Raw genomic sequence first — 20,232 nt, 5'->3', positions numbered from 1 at the left:
AAGTGTTTTTTGAAAGTATTTGTCTGGAGTGTAGCCATGTAGGGAAGTGAAACATGGAGAGTAAACAGTTTAGACAAGAAGAGAGTAGAAGCTTTTGAAATGTGGTGCTACAGAAGAATGCTGAAGATTAAATGGATGGATCATGTAACTAATGAAGAGGTACTGAACAGAATTAGGGAGAACAGAAATTTGTGGCACTACCTAACTAGAAGACAGGCTCAGTTGATGATAGACAGTCTGGCACATCAAGGGATCACCAATTTAGTGATGAAGGGGGACTGTCAAGGGTAAAAGGACACCAAGAGATGAATACAGTAAACACATTCTGAAGGATGTAGACTACAATAGTTATTCAGAGATGAGGAGGCTTGCACAGGATAGGGTAGCATGGAGAGTTGCATCAAACTAGTCTTCTGGGTGAAGACACAACAACAACAACAACAACAACAACAACAAATATAATGCGACAAAAACTGGCCCCTATATCGACCTTCTGAAACTCCATTATCGATGAGTCAGTGGTAATATTATTGTCTCAGGCTCTTGTCACTTAATAGTTACTATAGCTATTTCCAGTTGTATTCAGCAAAGAATCTTGTAAAAAAAAAAAAAAACTTGACACACTGCGTTATGTGATTTTACTGCATGAAGATTATCAATCGGACATCATTCGGCTGAGCTTTCAATACAGAGAATGCTGACAGCAGCACACAGACTTGTTGCAGTAGCGCACATGCTCAAGCAATGCACATGCAGGAACAACTGGGCACACTATGTATGTGCTATCAGAGTTAAACAGGAAAACTCAGTGCACTGTCACCACTGTACACCTAAGAATGGCCAGAAGACTGTGCCAAAATACACTGGCAGCAAATTTGCACAGAATTTTTTATATGGCTCAGTGGATCAAACAAATTCAGTAACCCTCAAAGGCTGCTGGTTTATAATACAATGGCTAATCAGGTTGACAAGGGGATAGAACAGCTTTAGCACCTTAACAACTTTTACTTTTTTTTCCAAATTATGCTAAAAAAATAACTTTTTTATCCAAGCTAAACATCCTGTAATGAATGATATTACATACAGACATAAGGACGGATTTTAAACCTGAAAATAATGAATTACAAAATTTTGAAAACCACCAATAATAAAATCCCAAATACACTCATGAAGTGTACTTTGAGTGAAATATCCTGAAACTTGAATTCATTTCTTAGTTTCTGTGTAGCTATGAAGTCTACCCATGTATTTCACAATGGATTCCTGGGAACATAAATCCTGGAGGAGCTAGCTGGAGCCTAGTGGATGTATTTCTCTCTTACCACTGGTGAGCACTTGTTGCTCAACTAACGAATTGTCATCATGTCTCTAATGAAGTAACATATCATCATCATCTTTACTTTCTAAGCTGCTAAATTCAATGTCAAACTCAAGATCATTACAGTAATCCTTTTCTGAAAGCATTGCCTAAACAACACTATAGGACAGGGTCTGAACGCACACATTTTGTCTAATATTCAAAGCTGCACACAGTGGCAACCATTTCAACCAAAAATGTCAGTCGAGATACAAATTTAGCTCTATAATGGCCAAACACTTAAATATCTGTGCTGAATTGGATGTAAGTGGAGTTATATTTTTTTTAAGGTCTCTTCTTAAGTTGGACAAGATTACTCGGTATGTTCAGTTTCTATCAAAATAATACAAACACACAAAATCAAAAATTACTTACAAGATGTCAAAAATCAAAACTAAACAGAGTATGATTTTTACAGATTGAAAATCTGAACCTGGACTTTTCCCAAGCAAAGTCTACCAAAAGTACAAGGTTTTAATTAATATTAATTAAAACATGTTTTGGAGGAAACAAATTACTGTATTGATGTAATTCTACATTTTACATTAATGCTTTTCAAGAAAATGTTCTCGTATCAGGCTTAAGCAAGATTAGTTCATAGAAGCCCCAAGCAGCCATACAAAGCCTATTACGTCACAAGGAAAAGAGCTGGTTCTCACTTCCAATAGACAAGGAGTGAGAAAAAAGTAATGGGATTTTTTTTAATTTTGTGGGTTTTATACATCTGGTCTTCAATTTTTTTACCTTGGTACACAGGTTCCTGACGTGTGTGTGCATTTTCAGCTGTTTTGAATATTTAGTTTATTGTTGACAGTTGAAGAGGTTACTAGTGTTTCCGAGTGGTTTGCGAATTTTTACTAAAAAAAAAGAAGAGGTGAATCTACTACAATTAATATAAGAATTTACAAGTGGTATAAACATTTCATTCAGAAGACACTGACCACCCTCAACACCCTAGAACATCAACTACTGATGACAGTGCGGAAGAAAATCTGAAAATCACCAAGCCACCATCAGAGAAGTTGCTCATGACACTGGCGTACCCTTCAGCTCTTGCCAAGCAATTTTGTTGGATGTTTTGGGCACAAAAAGTGTAGCAGCAAAGTTTTTACCAAAACTGGGCAATATCAAACAAAAATGACATCTTGCAGACTTGACTCAAGAATTGCTGAATGAAGTTGGCAACACTCCAGATTTCTAAAGAAGGTCATAACAGGTGACAAACATGGATATATGGGTAGGACGATGTAACTGAGGCCCAATTGGCCCAATGAAAAGTACCCGAAGAGCCAAACCAAAACAAAAATTTGAAAAGTTTCATCACATGTGAAGGTTCTCCTCACTGTTTTCTTCAATCACAATAGGATAATGAATTACGAGTTCCTGCCTTATGGCCATACAGTCAGTAAGGAATACTAATTTGAAGTTGTGTGTCACTTGCATGAAGCAATCTGAAGAAATGACCAGAATTGTAATAAATCCGCTCATGGAAATTGCATCACAATAATGCTCCCATTCACATCTCTATGCTCGTCGTCGAGTTTTTGGCACAAAAATAGAAGCGTTACATTGCCTCAGCCATCATATTTTCCGGACATGGCCCCCTGCGACTTCTTTCTATTTTTGAGGCTGAAAAGATCTGTGAAAGGTGATCGTTCACACCATTGACGAGATAAAAAACAGAAAAGCTGAAGGAACCACACACTGTAATAAAAAGAGCGTTCCAGAAGTGCTTCCAAAACAGGAAAAAGCACTGGCACAAGTGTATTATATCTTAGGTGGATTACTTTCAAGGGGGACAAAGTTGATGTTGATAAATAAATGAAGGTGCTTTATGAAAAACAAAATTCCCATTACTTTTATATCACACCTCGTATTTTAGTAATGCTGGAATAATTTATAAAAGACATACCATGTATGAAAAACTGAATAACATGAAGAAAGCTAATACAGGAAACACAAATAATACATTCAATAAGGAAGGAGACAGGTGATTTTTATGAGTTTTATTTGTTACCTGAAAGTGTTTGTTGTGTTACAACAGGATCAACTTTTACTGCACAAAAATTTAGATTAAGACGAATGAAGGGCCTAGCTCCAGCAGCAATTGACTAGGAATAGACTGAGCCATTGCAGTTGATCCTTGGTTTACAAAAAGGACCAGATAATTCATTATACCGTAAATGTCCCCCTTCCCCCGACCCAGTGTTCTCTGGGGCACTACTTCACTTCCACTGTACAAACACACAGAGATGTCAGGGAAACTGTATGCCGGAGGCAGGCCCAGCTTACCGCTGCCATCGGAGCCGTCCTGCGGTAGCAGGTCGAACTGGTGGCGGGCGGCCGGGGGCGGTGGTCCCTGCGCTCCCGCCTCTGCCAAGAACTGCAGCTCCTGTGCCGACAGCCGCTCTCCCAGCTGCCGCAGTGCCGACAGGATCTCACGCTGCAACAATGCCGGGCGTGCGATATATAACGACTAATATATTCCCTATAAAACTTCGCATACGAGAAACAAAGTTATGATACACAGCACTTAATGTGATACTCTGTATTAAGTTTTTCTCTGATATTCTTTTCATCACCCACACTCTAAAATTGTTAATACTTAGCCGCCGACGCCCATAAAAATACAGGTGTGTGCGGCCTGCCCGAAAGTCTGGTGCTCGTAATTTTACAGGCGCGTGTTCTCGTTCTTCCCCTTCCCTCCTTCGTGTGTTCTTACGGCTCCCGCTTGTATGGGAGGCGCTGCACGGACTGTAGTTCAAGTATTTGTCACTAGATGGGGCGGGCATGCTGTGGAAGGGTGTGCTTCCCTTTGCATTTGTAGTGTTTTGTGAGCGGCAATTTTTTCCCGCACGGTCTCAGTAGCGTCGACACGGCGAAGCGTGGCTCGACGGACGAAGAAATTGCTCGCGAGTTACATCGTGATTTAGAAGAAAGTGATGTCGATTTGTCAGAGGAAGATATTGCAGATGACTCTGATGATGTGGACTATGTTCGAGAAGTAGTTTCTGGCAGTTCAGGTAAAGAATTCTGACAAAAAAAACATGTATAATTTTTGTTCAGATTTTCATTGAAAAAACTTTCAGTACGTAATTATGATTTTATTTGCAAATACTACTCTTCTGATAGATTCAGAAGAGGAGAGCAGGTGTCCTAGCACTTCAGCAGCAAGTAATCCCGTCTACATTGTGCCTAAAGAACAAGCGAGGGGGAAGCCGAGACCTGCGCGCCGCACCGATTCTGAGGACGGTTGGACGACTACTGATCGTGCACCAGATATCGATCTATTCTCAGCACAATCCGGAATATGCGATGTTGTCAGTTTAGACCAGAACAGTGCACCTCTAGAATTTTTCTCACATTTCATGACAGACAGTATGATGAAACATATAAAGGAACAAACTAATCTGTACTCAACAATGCATCAGGAAATTACGAAGCACAAATTCTCTTTCACCCACCTGCTCATTATCAAAGTGGAAAGGAGTTACACTTATGCAAATAAGGAAGTGTCTGGCAATTTTAGTCCACATGTGTGTAAGTGTGAGGCCACGTATATGAGAGCACTGGTACAATAACCCTGTTGTGTCGTGTAATTTCTGTCCGAACATCTTGAGCCGTGACAGATTACTTTCTATTTCGAGAAACTTCCACAGTACTGATAATTCCTTAGCTAAGAGGAAAGGAGAAACTGGCTATGACCCACTGCACAAGGTGAGACCCCTCCTAGATAATGTGTGTACTAATTTCCAGCGTGCGTATACACCATCTCACAAAAATTACAATAGATGAAGGCACGTGTAAATTTCGAGGTGGTGTGTATTTCAAACAGTACATGCCACAAAAACCAAATAAATACAGTATCAAACTGTACATATTATACGAATCTGACACAGGTTACATCTGGAATGTCTCTGTTTACGCGGGTGAAAGGTCTGACACAGTGACTCTGGTAAAGACATTGCTTGCAAATCTGTCAGGAAAAGGCTACACTTTGTTTACGGACAGATACTTGCTTCAGAACTGGAAGCTACAAAAACTGCTCTTGTGGGAACAACAAGAAAATCTCGGCAGGGATTGCCTCGTGCTATAAAAGATCCGGACCTTCAGCGAGGTGAACTTGTTTTCGGGCATAAAGGAAATATGTTAGCACTGTGTTGGAAGGACAAAAGAAATATGCATATGATAAGTACAAGGCACACTGCTGAGATGGTCACTTTCACTGATCAGAGAGGAAGAGAGAATTCAAAGCCAGCCTGTGTAGTGGACTACAATAAAAACAAGCTTGGTGTTGACTTATCAGATCAGCGATTGTCATACGGCGCATTTGAACATCTAACTGTGAAGTGGTGGAGAAAGTTGGCATTCCATGTTATACTAATGGTGATTGTAAATTCCTGCATATTATATAATAAGGTTAGTGGAAAACACCTCACAATATCTCACTTCATGACAGTTATCTGTGCAGATCTTGCACAAAGCAAAGATCTTGAACCCCGAACTGGTCCATCTGGACCCTCAAGACTATCAACTGGAAATCATTTCCTGGAAAAGATTGAGACAGAAGTAGGTAAGAAACAAACAAAAACAGTGTGTAGTGTGTTCTCTGAGAGGAAAAAAACTTACTGGAAAAGTGTGGCGAAAAGACACAAGCTACCAGTGTAGTGAATGTAAAGTAGCATTGTGCAAAATGCCGTGCTTCAAAATTTACCACACAAAGAGCAAAATTGCATCCTAAAATAGTTACAGGAAGTTACTGTAGATAAGACATACTGTATCCATCATAATTACAATTTTTGTGTAAAATAAAAAAAATTCCTTCTAGAAAATACAGTGAATATACCTGTGACCAATTTTTCCTTTTTTCTAAAACAATGTTATAATAATAACACTTGTCAAAAGTATGTATTAATTCAAGAGAAAGGTATTATATAGGGTTTTAAACAAGGAAGTCTAGGTCTTTCAATAAGAGTAATTTTATTGCTATAACTGAAACCTTTCATGGGTTGTAGTAGTTTAAAATACATTAAAATCAGCCAGGCTTTATGGTAGACACCTGCGCGTAATGGCTCAGGACCCAAAGTGTTAATGAAATACCTAATGCGTGGATTTTTGTGATTAGCAACCTACAGCAATGACGAGGATGTGCTCACTTATAAAATCAAATTGCTGTTGCCAAACTAAGCTTCAAGCAGCAAGCATTATGCATCTACAATCTCACAGTTGTAAGCTTGTAACAAAGTAAAGTGCAGCCTTGCTGATTCAAAAAGAAACTTATTCTTCTTTTTGCAACAGGCACAAATAACTACTTATAGAACTGTCCACAGCATTCAGAAGTTATCTGAACTCCATAATGTATGAAATGATTTAGAACAGGGCCAGTCATGCCGCGCCAAACTTCAAACGTGCAGTATGTGTGTGCCGCACGCGTTCCGAAGCCCAGCCTGTCACTCTACTTTGCTCGGTCCTCCTCAGAAGATCTGAGACAGTGCCACATTTCATTTACTACTGCAATGCGGCATTTTTTGTTTGGCACAATTCTCCGAGTTCGGCAGAATCGTGGTGTCATCACTGTTTATCTTTCACTACTTGTTAGTAGCGTAAAAGACGTTCGCAGGTCCAGTGGCTGCTTGGACAAAAAGAGGCAGTCTAGCGATCTATTGTCACAATCCTTTACAACTGATGGGAATGGTGGAAGAGAGGGATGAGAACTCTCAATTCCCATAAGCATTGGGTACTGCTTATTTGCTGTGAAATGACATTACAGTATCATGCACAAGAAATTTAGATGACAATGAAACAGGTAAAAATTATAATGATCAACAGATGGGATTCATTGTTCTTTGTGCTAAATCTGTAACATTGGAACACCAGAAGAAATTGGAGGTGTGAATAGTAAAATTTCCAAAGTCATACCCATTATTCCACTCTCAGTTGCGGCGGTTTTCAGTGGAAATAAACAAAGAGCAAGGAGGCTTCATATGTTACTGCAAAGTACATCGGTTAAATCGAGCAGCATACTTGAAGTGATTTTTCGATTTAAAATTTCCTCTTGTTGAATTTGAATATCCACAACGGATTGGAGATTTCGCATTTTAAGTGGACTTGACTGTACACTGCCCACAGTGAGACACTGCATGGTAACTTCTTTCCAATTTGATGGGGCTGTATTAAAAAAGAAAACTGCATTGTAGAAGGGCCACATTCTGACAAAGACAGCCCAGTTCTTGACGCTGAATGGCATAAAAGAAACTGCATGGTTTAGAGAATTCATTGTAACTTTGCAAGAACTATAAGGATAGTTTACAAAGGTTCTGAAGGACATTGTCAATCTTACATCTGTTTTTGAGACCATTTGTCATTTCAGTTGAAAGTGCCCCTGTGCATGTGCAGGTGTAACTGATTAACCTGCAAGGTAATTCCACCATGCGTAACTTCGGCCAGCAACATCTGTTAATCAGTACAATGAAAAACCAGTGCAGGTTGCAAATATTTTATTTTTCATACGACGTACAGTTTCTGGCCGAGACCCATTTTTTTAAATCTTCAGTAATGCCATTTTCGACTATGTTATGTTGATTTGAAAATGGGTCTTGGCCCAAAACCAGTCATCGAGTGAAAAATAAAATATTTCCAACTTGGACTGGTTTTTTGTTCTATTGAATTCGAGTTTTAATGACAAACACAGTTTTCATTATTTCAATAACCAAAGGGCCTTGGTGTAAAATGATGGACATGACGACCTCTATCTAAGAGTTTGGTACTTTTTGCAATAAAATACAAGGGTTGGAACTTTAACAGTAGCAACTGTATATTTACAGCTCGTACAAAATAGATACGTGTTTCAAAGTTTTACTGACCATCAAAGTAGTCACCAGCATTGTGTATAACCCGTTGCCAGCTATGTGGAAGTCTTAGGATACTCAGCTTGACAGTTCGAGTGACGCGGTCTGTTGCCCCACGAATTTTTAGCAGTTCTGAAGCGAACGCCGTGAAGTGTTTCCTTCAGTTTAGAAATGGAGTTGAACTCAAGAGGGCTTAAGTCAGTGGAGTGCAGTAGGTGCTGCACTCCCCTGACTTAAGCCCTTGTGAGTTCAACTCTATTTCTAAACGGAAGGAAACACTTCACGGCATTCGCTTCAGAACTGCCAGAAATTCATCAGGCAATAGGCGGTGCCACTCAAATTGTCAACACAACTGGAACTGGTAAGAGTGTCCTAGGGCTTCCATAATGCTGGCAACAGGTTATACACAATGCTGGTAACTACTTTGAAGGTCAGTAAAGCTTTGAAACACATACCTATTTTGTACAAGCTGTAAATAAATAGTTGCCACTATTTAAGTTCCAACCCTCGTAGAGCAGGTTGCTGAGACTGCATATTTATGAGAAAAATACTTCAAAGCTGCTTACAAAAGAATAGTTCCAGATGCTGATAAATGCTGAAAAAAGTAATTTCAAGAGAAGCAGAGCAAGAAACTAAAAAGGGAGAGCCACTAAACAGTCACACACCAGACAATCTGACATCTGTAGAGTCCAGTACACCCTCCCCACTCACCTTCTCACTGGTGGCCTCAGGCACACGCGACTCAATCTCTCGGAGTCGCTGCCGCAGCTGTGCGGGCTCGCGCCGTGCGAACATCCGGATTACCTCGGGGGTGCGGAAAGCCGAGCTTATGGCCGCCTGGGTCGCCTGTGGCAAAAGTTCTGAAAATTAGTGCTGCTATGGCACTTCAGTCAAATAGAAACATGTGAATGTCAGCTATAAATAATAAACAAAATAAAAAATAAAAATAAAATAAAAAATAAATAAATAAAAAGGTAAAATATGTTAACATGCCTGTCATTCAGCCTCATACTGAGGAAAGTAACCTGCAGTGGATGGAGAAAAGAGAGATTACAGTTGAATGTCCTGTCAATAGTGAGCAGAATAAGCTCGGACACAGGAAGGATGGCAAAAGAAATGTGTCACGCCCTTTAGAAGTGGACCATCCCAGCATTGATTTCAAATTCTTTACTGAAACCACAGGAACATCCACCTGGATGGTCAGATGGCAACCAGTGGTCTGAAACTGTCCCGAATGCAAGTGCACGGTCTGAGACCAGTCCACCGTGCTCAGTGTAAAGAACGAGAAAAAAGTGAGGCAGCACTGACCCTACGACTTATCTTAGAAGACAGGTTGAAGAAAGGCAATCCTACATTTACAGCATTTGTGGATTTAGAGAAATCTTTTGACAAGGTGGACTGGAATGCATCCTTCAAAACTTTGAAAGTAACAGCGATAAAATAAAGGGAGCGAGAGGTTATTTAGAACTTTTACACAAACCATACTGTTGTTAACATAGTCAAAGGGCATGAAAGGGAAGCTGTAGTTGAGAAGGAAGTGAGAGAGGGCTGTAGCCTACTCCAGTGTTATTTAATCTGTACACTGATCAAGCTGTGCAGGCAAGCCAAGGAGACTTTTGGAATGGAAATTAATTTTCAGAGAGAGGAAATAAAAACTTTGTCATTTTCTGACGATATTGTTATTCTGTCAGAGATGGTTAACAACTCTGAAGAGTTAGTTGAAGGGAATAGAAAGTGTCTTGCAAGGAGATTATAAGGTGCACATCAATAAAAGTAACAGAAGGATAATGGAATCCGTAAGATGCAATCAAAAGGAAATGTGGCTGAACGTGGTAAAATGAAAGCTGCTGAGAGGCTTGTCATGTCATTGCCTGCCGAAGAAGGTGTGGTCCATGTTAGTGCACCGAGGTCCCAAAGTCACTGCTACAGGAACACGGGCATACGCCCACGTGACGACACAGCGAGCGTGCTAGGGCTGTCCACTGCACTACGTTGTGTTGAAAATGGTGAAATGGAGGCCTTGAGAGAAGAGCAAATGGCTGTAATGTGTTTCCTGACAGTGGAAGGAAAGCTGAGAATAGAAATTCAGTGAATAATGGCGTAAGTATACACTGGATGTCCATTGCAAGGGTCAAGGTGTGGCACATGGGATTCGAGAAAGGACTGAGGGGAAGCAAAAACTGTGTATGTATGTCTACAGCAGCGAGTGATGGAAAGGTTTTCCTCATCACCTGACCACGTTCATGGCATCACAGCTTAACACATACCTGTGCAGAGCAGACAAAGAGTCGCACAACAATCTAAAGTGAAATTAACAATATTATGAAAAGAAAAGTTGCCATTCATCACATAGTAAAGATGCTGAGTCACAGATAGGTACAGAGGCCAAGGCCACAGCTTCCAGAGGCTTCAGTCGTGTGTGTGTGTGTGTGTGTGTGTGTGTGTGTGTGTGTGTGTGTGTGAGAGAGAGAGAGAGAGAGAGAGAGAGAGAGAGAGAGAGAATCTGTTTTCGACAAAGGCCTTGTTGGCTGAAAGCTTATATTGTAAGTCTTTTTGTTCTGCCTATCTGTGCCTCAGCATCTCCCCTATATGATGAGGCAACTTTCCTTTTCATAATATTGTTAAATTTCAATGTTTAAAGTGAAATTAAATGTTTAAATAATGATACAGGACTTTGCCAGATTATGTAAATACATTTCGCTGTACCATGTGTCGAATCTCAACACGATCTGCTACTTACTTTCCTCAAAAATCCACTTTTTACAAAATTACAAAAGTGCATAATATTAATTATAAAAAGTTATACTTATGACTTTATGGTCAGTTTATAATAAAAACATTCTGTAGAGGTTCTCGTGCAGTTGCCTCTTACTTTTTTTTTAGTTATTAAGTAAAAACTGATTTTTGGACCAAAAAGTTTAAAAACATGTTACACATTAATGAATCTTTATAATTAAGATACAATGTTAGAAAGACAGCACTATATTTAATACATGTAATAATGGAGTTGTACCCATTTTTAAGAGGGCACTGTAAATTGATCGAGGTACAGGAGTTAGAAAAGAGGCAGTTCGATGGTGATGGTCTACCCTCAGTTCCATCTGAAGAATTCTGAAAGGAGTTTATGAGTTATAGAACTGAGACTTTTATATAACATATAGACAGAATAGAACAATTCTACTCAGAGAAAAAGTAGGAGTGTTCTGTCTTCAACTATCAATGATATAAATAATTTTGTAGTAAAAGTGGGTGCTATTGAGCAATGTTGCTGATGCTGAAAGTGTTTTGCCCCAGGTGTTCCTTTTCTTCTGCACCAAGAGCATTTTGGGGACAACATGTCATCAGGCGCACATAGAGTGTTTTGCTACTCTTCGGAATGTGCCAGAATTCTAACGGCATCTGTCTGCACCGAGCCTCAGATGGCATTAAAGAATGACTTACTCTAGTGCTTTTCAATCGATTTAATTATCCTGCAACTAATGTGCAACTGTAAAAAAACTGAAATTGTAGGGATTAATAATTTACTAGGAAGCTCATGTTTCGTTTTAGATGTTGTGTGTGCTGCTCACAGTATTATAGAAAACCGTGTGGCAAGTCATATAGGTCATTCTCCACATTTAATATCAGCAACTAACTATTCGGTTAACAGACAGAGCAATAATTAGTCATACTTGGAACGTTGACTAGAATTGGTCTCCGAACTGTATTGTGTGCCGAATACGATAGGAAAATTTTAACAAACGGCAATAAATATTTCTTATGTGCAGGAACTATTACCAGAATATACCAATTTGTTAAATGACAGTAGACTTATTTATTGTCACAGTACCTGACTCCCCTGACTCACACAAAGTGTCATAAAATTTTCTTTCAGTTTCGGTGAGCTAAGTTGTGGACTTGTCGAGTAAAGACTACGGACGGCATGCTCTTCGTCGCTTTCTGGATCTCCATATAAACAATTTTTATGTTTTTGTAAAAGGCAGTAGTACTTCAACCCCACATATCTTCTAACTTTCACTCAAAATAACTAAAAAGCAAACAGTCTTTTTCTATCCAAAGCCCCAGAGGAGGGATGTTGTCGGCCGACGATGCACAAACTCGACACTGCACTTCCAGTGCTATTGTCCAGTAGGTGGATGCTGAATATTATTCACGACTGGCGAGTTATAATAGCAAGCAGCCTTTGCCCCACAGGTTGGACTGAGAAGTGATCATGCCATCATTAAGGATAGATCAAAAGTTCAAAAAGTGCCCGACTAGTGAGTGCCTCACAGTTCTCAACCAGCACTGCAAGCACAGTGAATGGGACACTCTTGAATGTCTGTAGCATTACGCAAAAGAGAAGAATGTGTTCCTGTCACGAGTGGCTGTTGGAGATGCCAACACTTCACACCTGAGCCAAAACAGCAAACTGTCCAGCGCATATGTGGAAGGTTGCTGACACACAAAATGCACTAGAACCCTTTTCTCTTCTTTTGAAGCCTCCGTTACATAATCTTCAGCACCTCTAAATGCAGAGGACAGTCAACACGTGCACGCTCATTCAGTGGTCACACTGCTATGCGTTCGTATCTGGTGGAGAGTTAGGGACTGCAGTCCTCTTACAGGAATTGCAGCTTCCACAGGCAATGGTTTTATGATCCTTTCAGCAGTTATTAATTTTGCAACCTTAAGCTCATCTCTTTTAGAATGTATTGTTGTTGTTGTTGTCTTCAGTCCTGAGACTGCTTTCATGCACCTGTCCATGATACTCTATCCTGTGCAAGCTTCTTCATCTCCCAGTACCTACTGCAACCTACATCTTCTAAATCCGCTTAGTGTATTCATCTCTTGGTCTCCCTCTACGATTTTTACCCTCCACGCTGCCCTCCAATGCTGAATTTGTGATCCCTTGATGCCTCAGGACATGTCCTACCAACCTATCCCTTCTTCTAGTCAAGTTGTGCCACAAACTCCTCTTCTCCCCAATTCTATTCAATGCCTCCCCATTAGTTATGTCATCTACCCATCTAATCTTCAGCATTCTTCTGAAGCACCACATTTCGAAAGCTTCTATTCTCTTCTTGTCTAAACTATTTATCGTCCATGTTTCATTTCCATACATGGCTACACTACATACAAATACTTTCAGAAACGACATCCTGACACAAATCAATACTCGATGTAAACAAATTTCTCTTCTTCAGAAACGCTTTCCTTGCCATTGCCAGTCTACATTTTATATCCTCTCTACTTTGACCATCATCAGTTATTTTGCTCCCCAAATAGCAAAACTCCTCTACTACTTTAAGTGTCTCATTTTCTAATCTAATTCCCTCAGCATCACCCGACTTAAATCGACTACATTCCATTATTCTCGTTTTGCTTTTGTTGATGTTCATCTTATATCCTCCTTTCAAGACACTATCCATTCCGTTCAACTGCTCTTCCAAGTTCTTTGCTGTCTCTGACAGAATCACAATGTCATCGGCTTACTTCAAAGTTTTTATTTCTTCTCCACGGATTTTAATACCTACTCTGAATTTTTCTTTTGTTTCCTTTACTGCTTGCTCAATATACAGATTGAATAACATCAGGGAGAGGCTACAATCCTGTCTCACTCCCTTCCCAACCACTGCTTCCCTTTGATGTCCCTCAACTCTTACAACTGCCATTTGGTTTCTGTACAAATTGTAAATAGCCTTTCGCTCCCTGTATTTTACCCCTGACACCTTCAGAATTTGAAAGAGAGTATTCCAGACAACATTGTCAAAAGCTTTCTGTAGATCTACAAATGCTAGAAACGTAGGTTGGCCTTTCCTTAATCTAGCTTCTAAGATAAAGTCATAGGGTCAGTATTGCCTCACGTGTTCCAACATTTCTACGGAATCCAAACTGATCTTCCCCGAGGTCGGCTTCTACCAGTTTTTACATTCGTCTGTAAAGAATTTGCATTAGTATTTTGCATCCTGACTTATTAAAATGAGTGTCCAATAATTTTCACACTGTCAGCACCTGCTTTTTTAGGGATTGGTATTATTATATTCTTCCTGAAGTCTGAGGGTATTGCCCCTGTCTCATTTATCTTGCTCACCAGATGTAGAGTTTTGTCAGGGCTGGCTCTCCCAAGGCCGTCAGTAGTTCTGATGGAATGTTGTCTACTCCTGGGGCCTTGTTTCGACTCAGGTCTTTCAGTGCTCCATTAACCTCTTCACGCAGTATCGTATCTCCCATTTTATCTTCATCTACATCCTCTTCCATTTCCATAATATTGTCCTCAAGTACATCGCCCTTCTATAGACCCTCTATATACTCCTTCCACCTTTCTGCTTTCCCTTCTTTGCTTAGAACTGGGTTTCCATGCCAGCTCTTGATATTCATACAAGTGGTTCTCTTTTCTCCAAAGGTCTCTTCAATTTTCCTGTAGGCAGTATCTATCTTACCCCTAGTGAGATAAGACTCTACATCCTATATCCAGGATTCTTCCATGTATACAACCTCCTTTCATGATTCTTGAACCAAGTGTTAGCTATGATTAAGTTATGCTCTGTTCAAAATTCTACCAGACGGCTTCCTCTTTCATTTATAACCTCCAATCCATATTCACCTACTATGTTTCCATCTCTCCCTTTTCCTACTACCGAATTCCAGTCACCCATGACTATTAAATTTTCATCTCCCTTCACTATCTTAATAATTTCTTTTATTTCATCATACATTTCTTCAATTTCTTCATCATCTGCAGAGCTAGTTGGCATATAAACTTGTACTACTGTAGTAGGCGTGGGCTTCGTGTCTATCTTGGCCACAATAAGGCGTTCACTATGCTGTTTGTAGTAGTTTACCCGCACTCCGAATTTTTTTTATATTCATTATTAAACCGACTCCCTGCATTACCCCTATTTGATTTTGTATTTATAACCCTGTATTCATCTGACCAAAAGTCTTGTTCTTCCTGCCACCGAACTTCACTAATTCCTACTATATATAACTTTAACCTATCCATTTCCCTTTTTAAATTTTCTAACCTACCTGCCCGATAAAGGGATCTGAGATTCCACGCTCCAATCTGCAGAACGCCAATTTTCTTTCTCCTGATAACAACGTCCTCTTGAGTAGTCCCCGCCCGGAGATCCAAATGGGGGATTATTTTACCTCTGGAATATTTTACCCAAGAGGACGCCATCATCATTTAACCATACAGTAAAGCTGCATGCCCTCAGGAAAAATTGCGGCTGTAGTTTCCTCTTGCTTTCAGCCGTTTGCAGTACCAGCACAGCGAGGCCATTTTGGTTAGTGTTACATGGGCAGATCAGCCAATAATCCAGACTGTTGCCCCTCCAACTACTTTTTCTGCTGCCCCTCTTCAGGAACCACACGTTTGTCTGGCCTCTCAACAAATACCCCTCCATTGTGATTACACCTACAGTACGGCTATCTGTATTGCTGAGGCATGCAAGCCTCCCCACCAACGGGAAGGTCCATGGTTCTTGGGGGGGTTGAATGTATTATATAGACGAATTAAATCAGATGAAGCTGAGGGAGTGAAGGTCACGAAATGGGACTGCAGTGATGTGTGCGTATAATTTCAAAAGGCCGCGCATCCAGCAGTGCTATGCAGAGGACGCCTCAGGGGTGTGTGTGTGAGGGAGAGAGATAAGAGCCGGCCGGTGTGGCCGAGCGGTTCTAGGCGCTTCAGTCGGGAACCGCGGGACCGATACGGTCGCTGGTTCGAATCCTGCCTCGGGCATGGATGTGTGTGATGTCCTTAGGTTAGTTAGGTTTAAGTAGCTCTAAGTGCTGGGGGACTGATGACCTCAGATGTTAAGTTCCATAGTGCTCAGAGCCATTTCAACTCTTTTTTGTTTTTTTAATATAAGAGATATCACTGTCAGAGCCTGCCACCGGCCCCAGTCTATTTAATGCTCATTGAACTAAGCTCGGACTCAGTTCTCTACGTGTATTGCTACAGCTCTGTGTGTACGTAGTTGGTTCCTGCTGAATGTTACTTGAATACCGTGTTCAAGTTGTTAATGCTTCTGTGGAATAAAGTTGTTTTCAGTCTACTGCTCGGTTTTGTACTTATACCTCGCTACAATATGAGTGGCGACAAGTGTGGTTCTCCGTGCTAATTTCTATTTAGGTTGGTCCTCTGTTTATTCTCGTCCATTGGTTGACAAACTCACGTGCTTCAATCACTGACTTCTGTTTTGTCTAGTCGGCTTGCCCCTCAGACTGTCGCCTGCCGTTTCACCCTCTGTGACCCCCGTGGTTTATCTGCCTCCAATTTCTACATACGATGAGTCTATTCAGCAATACGAAACACACTAGAAACATTTGGGACATTCGCCAAGAATGTATCGAGTCCTATGTCAACTCGGCCATTTGCACGATCTGTCTCCTTTAATGTTTAACCAAATCTACGAACTTCTTTCAAAATACTACTGTCAGCACACTCATGTTATTGCATCCCAGGTTGAGTTTTACCACTGTGGGAAGCAACCACATGAATCCTATCGAGCACGGGGCAGTTGAACTCCAGGGGTTAAGTCGCTGTCATCATTTTGTGTCCGATGTCCATAAAGAGCCATATGCTGATCAGATGGTGAGAGATGCTACCATTTGATCATTTGTTCAGCTCCGCGTCGTGAGGTGCACGAGTGTGCCCTCCAGTGTGATAACCCATCCCTCTCTAGGTTTTATCTACTGCACAGCCATTCGAGGTGTCACGAGCTGCGGGTAACCAAATTGAGTCACGGCGTAAGGTATCGGCAATCCAAACCTCTCCCCTGCACCGAGCTTCACATAGTTCACACGGGGAAATCACGGTCGCAATAGTCCACAAACAATTGCAGTGTCAAGGCGGCCAGCTTCGGTCCCACTAGCAGCCGCTCCGGCAAAGTAAACGGGCCAGTAAACGGCAATGTACGTGCTCCACGGTCCCGTCTTGTCCTTATTGTTTCATTAATCGAGAGCACCCAGACTGGCCAAAATGTTGGACTACCTGTCATAATTTCAACCAAAAAGGTCACACTGCTTCTGTTTGTAATGCAAAAATTAAGCGGAACAATCCTGATGCAGATATGGACGTAAACATTCTATCACCTATTTCTGTTATACCAAACGCTTTTCACTTACGTTACGTTTTTTCATCAAGTTGTACACATGAAAGGGGATGTGGGAGCTGTGGTAACCTCGTTAAACTTAGAAACTTATACAGACTTCGGCTCTCCTCTGTTTCTCCCAGTGTCACGAAAATTAGTAAATTACAACAAACAGGGTATTCCTATTATCAGCCAATTCTCTGCCCCAGGGACCCGTAAGTCAGGGCTCTGGTCTTTTACATTTCTTGTTGTGGATAACGCACGTACGGAGAATCTTTTTGGATTAGATGTTTTTAAGTTGTTTGGTTTTACCATTTCCGATGAAGTGAATTTAGTGTCTCAACAAGTGCCATATACACAGTTATATGCATTATGTTCTGGGTTTTCCTCTCTGTTCTGTCCCGGATTGGAGTGTGCCAATACCTTTCAAGCGCACATTACCATGAAACCTTCTGCTTGGCCTCATTATTTTTTTTTTTTTTTGGGGAGGGGGGGGGGGGGAGGGGGGAGGGAAGGCAAGACAGATCCTGTGGCTCTCAGGGAACAAGTCAAAGGTGAATTAGACTGCCTCACATAATCTGACATTGTTCGGCTTATTATATCAAGTGAATGGTCTAACCTCTTAGTTACTCTTTTTTTGTGTCCTCCAAGTGGCAAACTTGAAATATAATTTAGAAAAATGGCCCGGCTCGGATAATGATGTTATATGCCCGGTTGTCTCCTGTTCACAATACATGACACACCGAGCAGCTTCCCAGCCGTCCTCGTCTCCTCGACCGACGCCTTCGTACACGCGAGACTGTATACATCTACATCTACATCTACATCTACATCCATACTCTGCAAGCCACCTGACGGTGTGTGGCGGAGGGTACCCTGAGTACCTCTATCCGTTCTCCCTTCTATTCCAGCCTCGTATTGTTCGTGGAAAGAAGGATTGTCGGTATGCCTCTGTGAGACCTCTAATCTCTCTGATTTTATCCTCATGGTCTCTTCGCGAGATATACGTAGGAGGGAGCGATATACTGCTTGAATCCTTGGTGAAGGTATGTTCTCGAAACTTCAACAAAAGCCCGTACCGAGCTACTGAGCGTCTCTCCTGCAAAGTCTTCCACTGGAGTTTATCTATCATCTCCGTAACGCTTTCGCGATTACTAAATGATCCTGTAATGAAGCATGCCACTCTCTGTTGGATCTTCTCTATCTCTTCTATCAACCCTATCTGGTACGGATCCCACACTGCTGAGCAGTATTCAAGCAGTGGGCGAACAAGCGTACTGTAACCTACTTCCTTTGTTTTCGGATTGCATTTCCTTAGGATTCTTCCAATGAACCTCAGTCTGGCATCTGCTTTACCGACGATCAACTTTATATGATCATTCCATTTCAAATCACTCCTAGTGCATACTCCCAGATAATTTATGAAATTAACTGCTTCCAGTTGCCGACCTGCTATTTTGTAGCTAAATGATAAGGTATCTTTCTTTCTATGTATTCGCAGCACATTACACTTGTCTACATTGAGATTCAATTGCCATTCCCTGCACCATGCGTCAATTCGCTGCAGATCCTCCTGCATTTCAGTACAATTTTTCATTGTTACAACCTCTCGATACACCACAGCATCATCCGCAAAAAGTCTCAGTGAACTTCCAATGTCATCCACAAGGTCATTTATGTATATTGTGAATAGCAACGGTCCTACGACACTCCCCTGCGGCACACCTGAAATCACTCTTACTTCTCTCCATTGAGAATGACACGCTGCGTTCTGTTATCTAGGAACTCTTCAATCCAATCACACAATTGGTCTGATAGTCCATATGCTCTTACTTTGTTCATTATACGTGGATTTCACCGGCTCCTTTCTTGACGCTTATTGACTGCCGGTTGTCGATGCATATTCTCATTTTCCACGTGTTGTTTGTTGTCTTTCCACATCCGCAATTGCCACCATTGCAGCCTTGTCAAAAATATTTTCATTCAAAGGCCTGCTTATGACATTAGTGTCCGACAATGGTGCACAATTTTCAATGTCCGTCATATCCTTGCCCCAACATTTCATCCACAATCTACTGCAACTCTTTGTCCACTGTTGCCTTAGGTCGGTTTCTCTCCTTGTACCATTTCATGCCATTCAGCAAGAAGAGTAGTGGAGCTACTCCAGGGGCGCCAGCCGAGGACACTGCTACACTTCCTGTGTCCCCCACCTGGATATCAACCCGTGCAGCAACTGCCCCTCTTCCGGCCAGGTGTGGCTGTCGGACATGCGGTTTTGGACATTGCCCTAAATGGATTCCAGCTGTCAATGCCAGAGGGCAGAAGTGGCATACCTGCGACATCCACACAGGGGATTCCGTTATCAGCAATTCTGTCACCTGTTGCCGAGCAACCACTGATAACAGTACCATCTGCATCACAAGCACTGTCACTAGACCCGATGCCTGAGGTCAATACAGAAACAGCCACTGTACGGTTTGACATGGGAAGGTGGGTGCAGAATGTGTCAACATTTGAAGCACTTCAGACCGTACACTCCTGTTGCAGCAAACCTCTTTAGCTGGAGCTCAGTGGGCAAGGAGGACAGCATGGATGTCTCAAGAATCCCTGGTCTCCCTAAGAGAGGAGGAATAAAGTTAGGCATACACTTCCAAAAGGCCATGCATGTGGCAGTGTTATGCCATCCACAGAGAGTGGGGGGGGGGGGGGGGGGGAAGGGGCGGGGTGCGCACGTTTGTACGCGAGCGTGAGAGAGAGAGATCACTCTCGGAGCAAGCCACGGGGACCAGTCTATTTAAGGCTCACCAATTTACACTCGGCCTCAGTTCTCAATACGTATCACTACAGCTCCTTGTGTATGTAATTGGTTCCTTCTGGATGTTACTTAAATACTGTATCTAATTGTAAAGTGAAATAAAGTGAAATAAAGTGAAATAAAGTGAAA

At 41.5% G+C, this 20,232-nt stretch overlaps 1 protein-coding gene across 1 annotated transcript in view; it reads right to left on the bottom strand.

Moving 5' to 3' along the window:
- Positions 1 to 20,232, bottom strand: part of LOC126108462 (protein LZIC-like) — a 69,436-nt gene that overhangs the window by 22,157 nt on the left and 27,047 nt on the right. Inside the window, exons 5-6 of the mRNA XM_049913692.1 lie at positions 8,917 to 9,051; positions 3,650 to 3,800 (exon numbers count right to left, since the gene is read on the bottom strand). Coding sequence (XP_049769649.1) covers positions 3,650 to 3,800; positions 8,917 to 9,051 — 286 coding nt within the window. The remainder of the gene's footprint in view (positions 1 to 3,649; positions 3,801 to 8,916; positions 9,052 to 20,232) is intronic.

Source organism: Schistocerca cancellata, chromosome 11, assembly GCF_023864275.1.
Source record: "Schistocerca cancellata isolate TAMUIC-IGC-003103 chromosome 11, iqSchCanc2.1, whole genome shotgun sequence".
Lineage (NCBI taxonomy): Eukaryota > Metazoa > Arthropoda > Insecta > Orthoptera > Acrididae > Schistocerca > Schistocerca cancellata.
The sequence above is the reverse complement of the archived record's forward strand: the minus strand, read 5'-3'. Positions and strand labels throughout refer to the sequence as shown.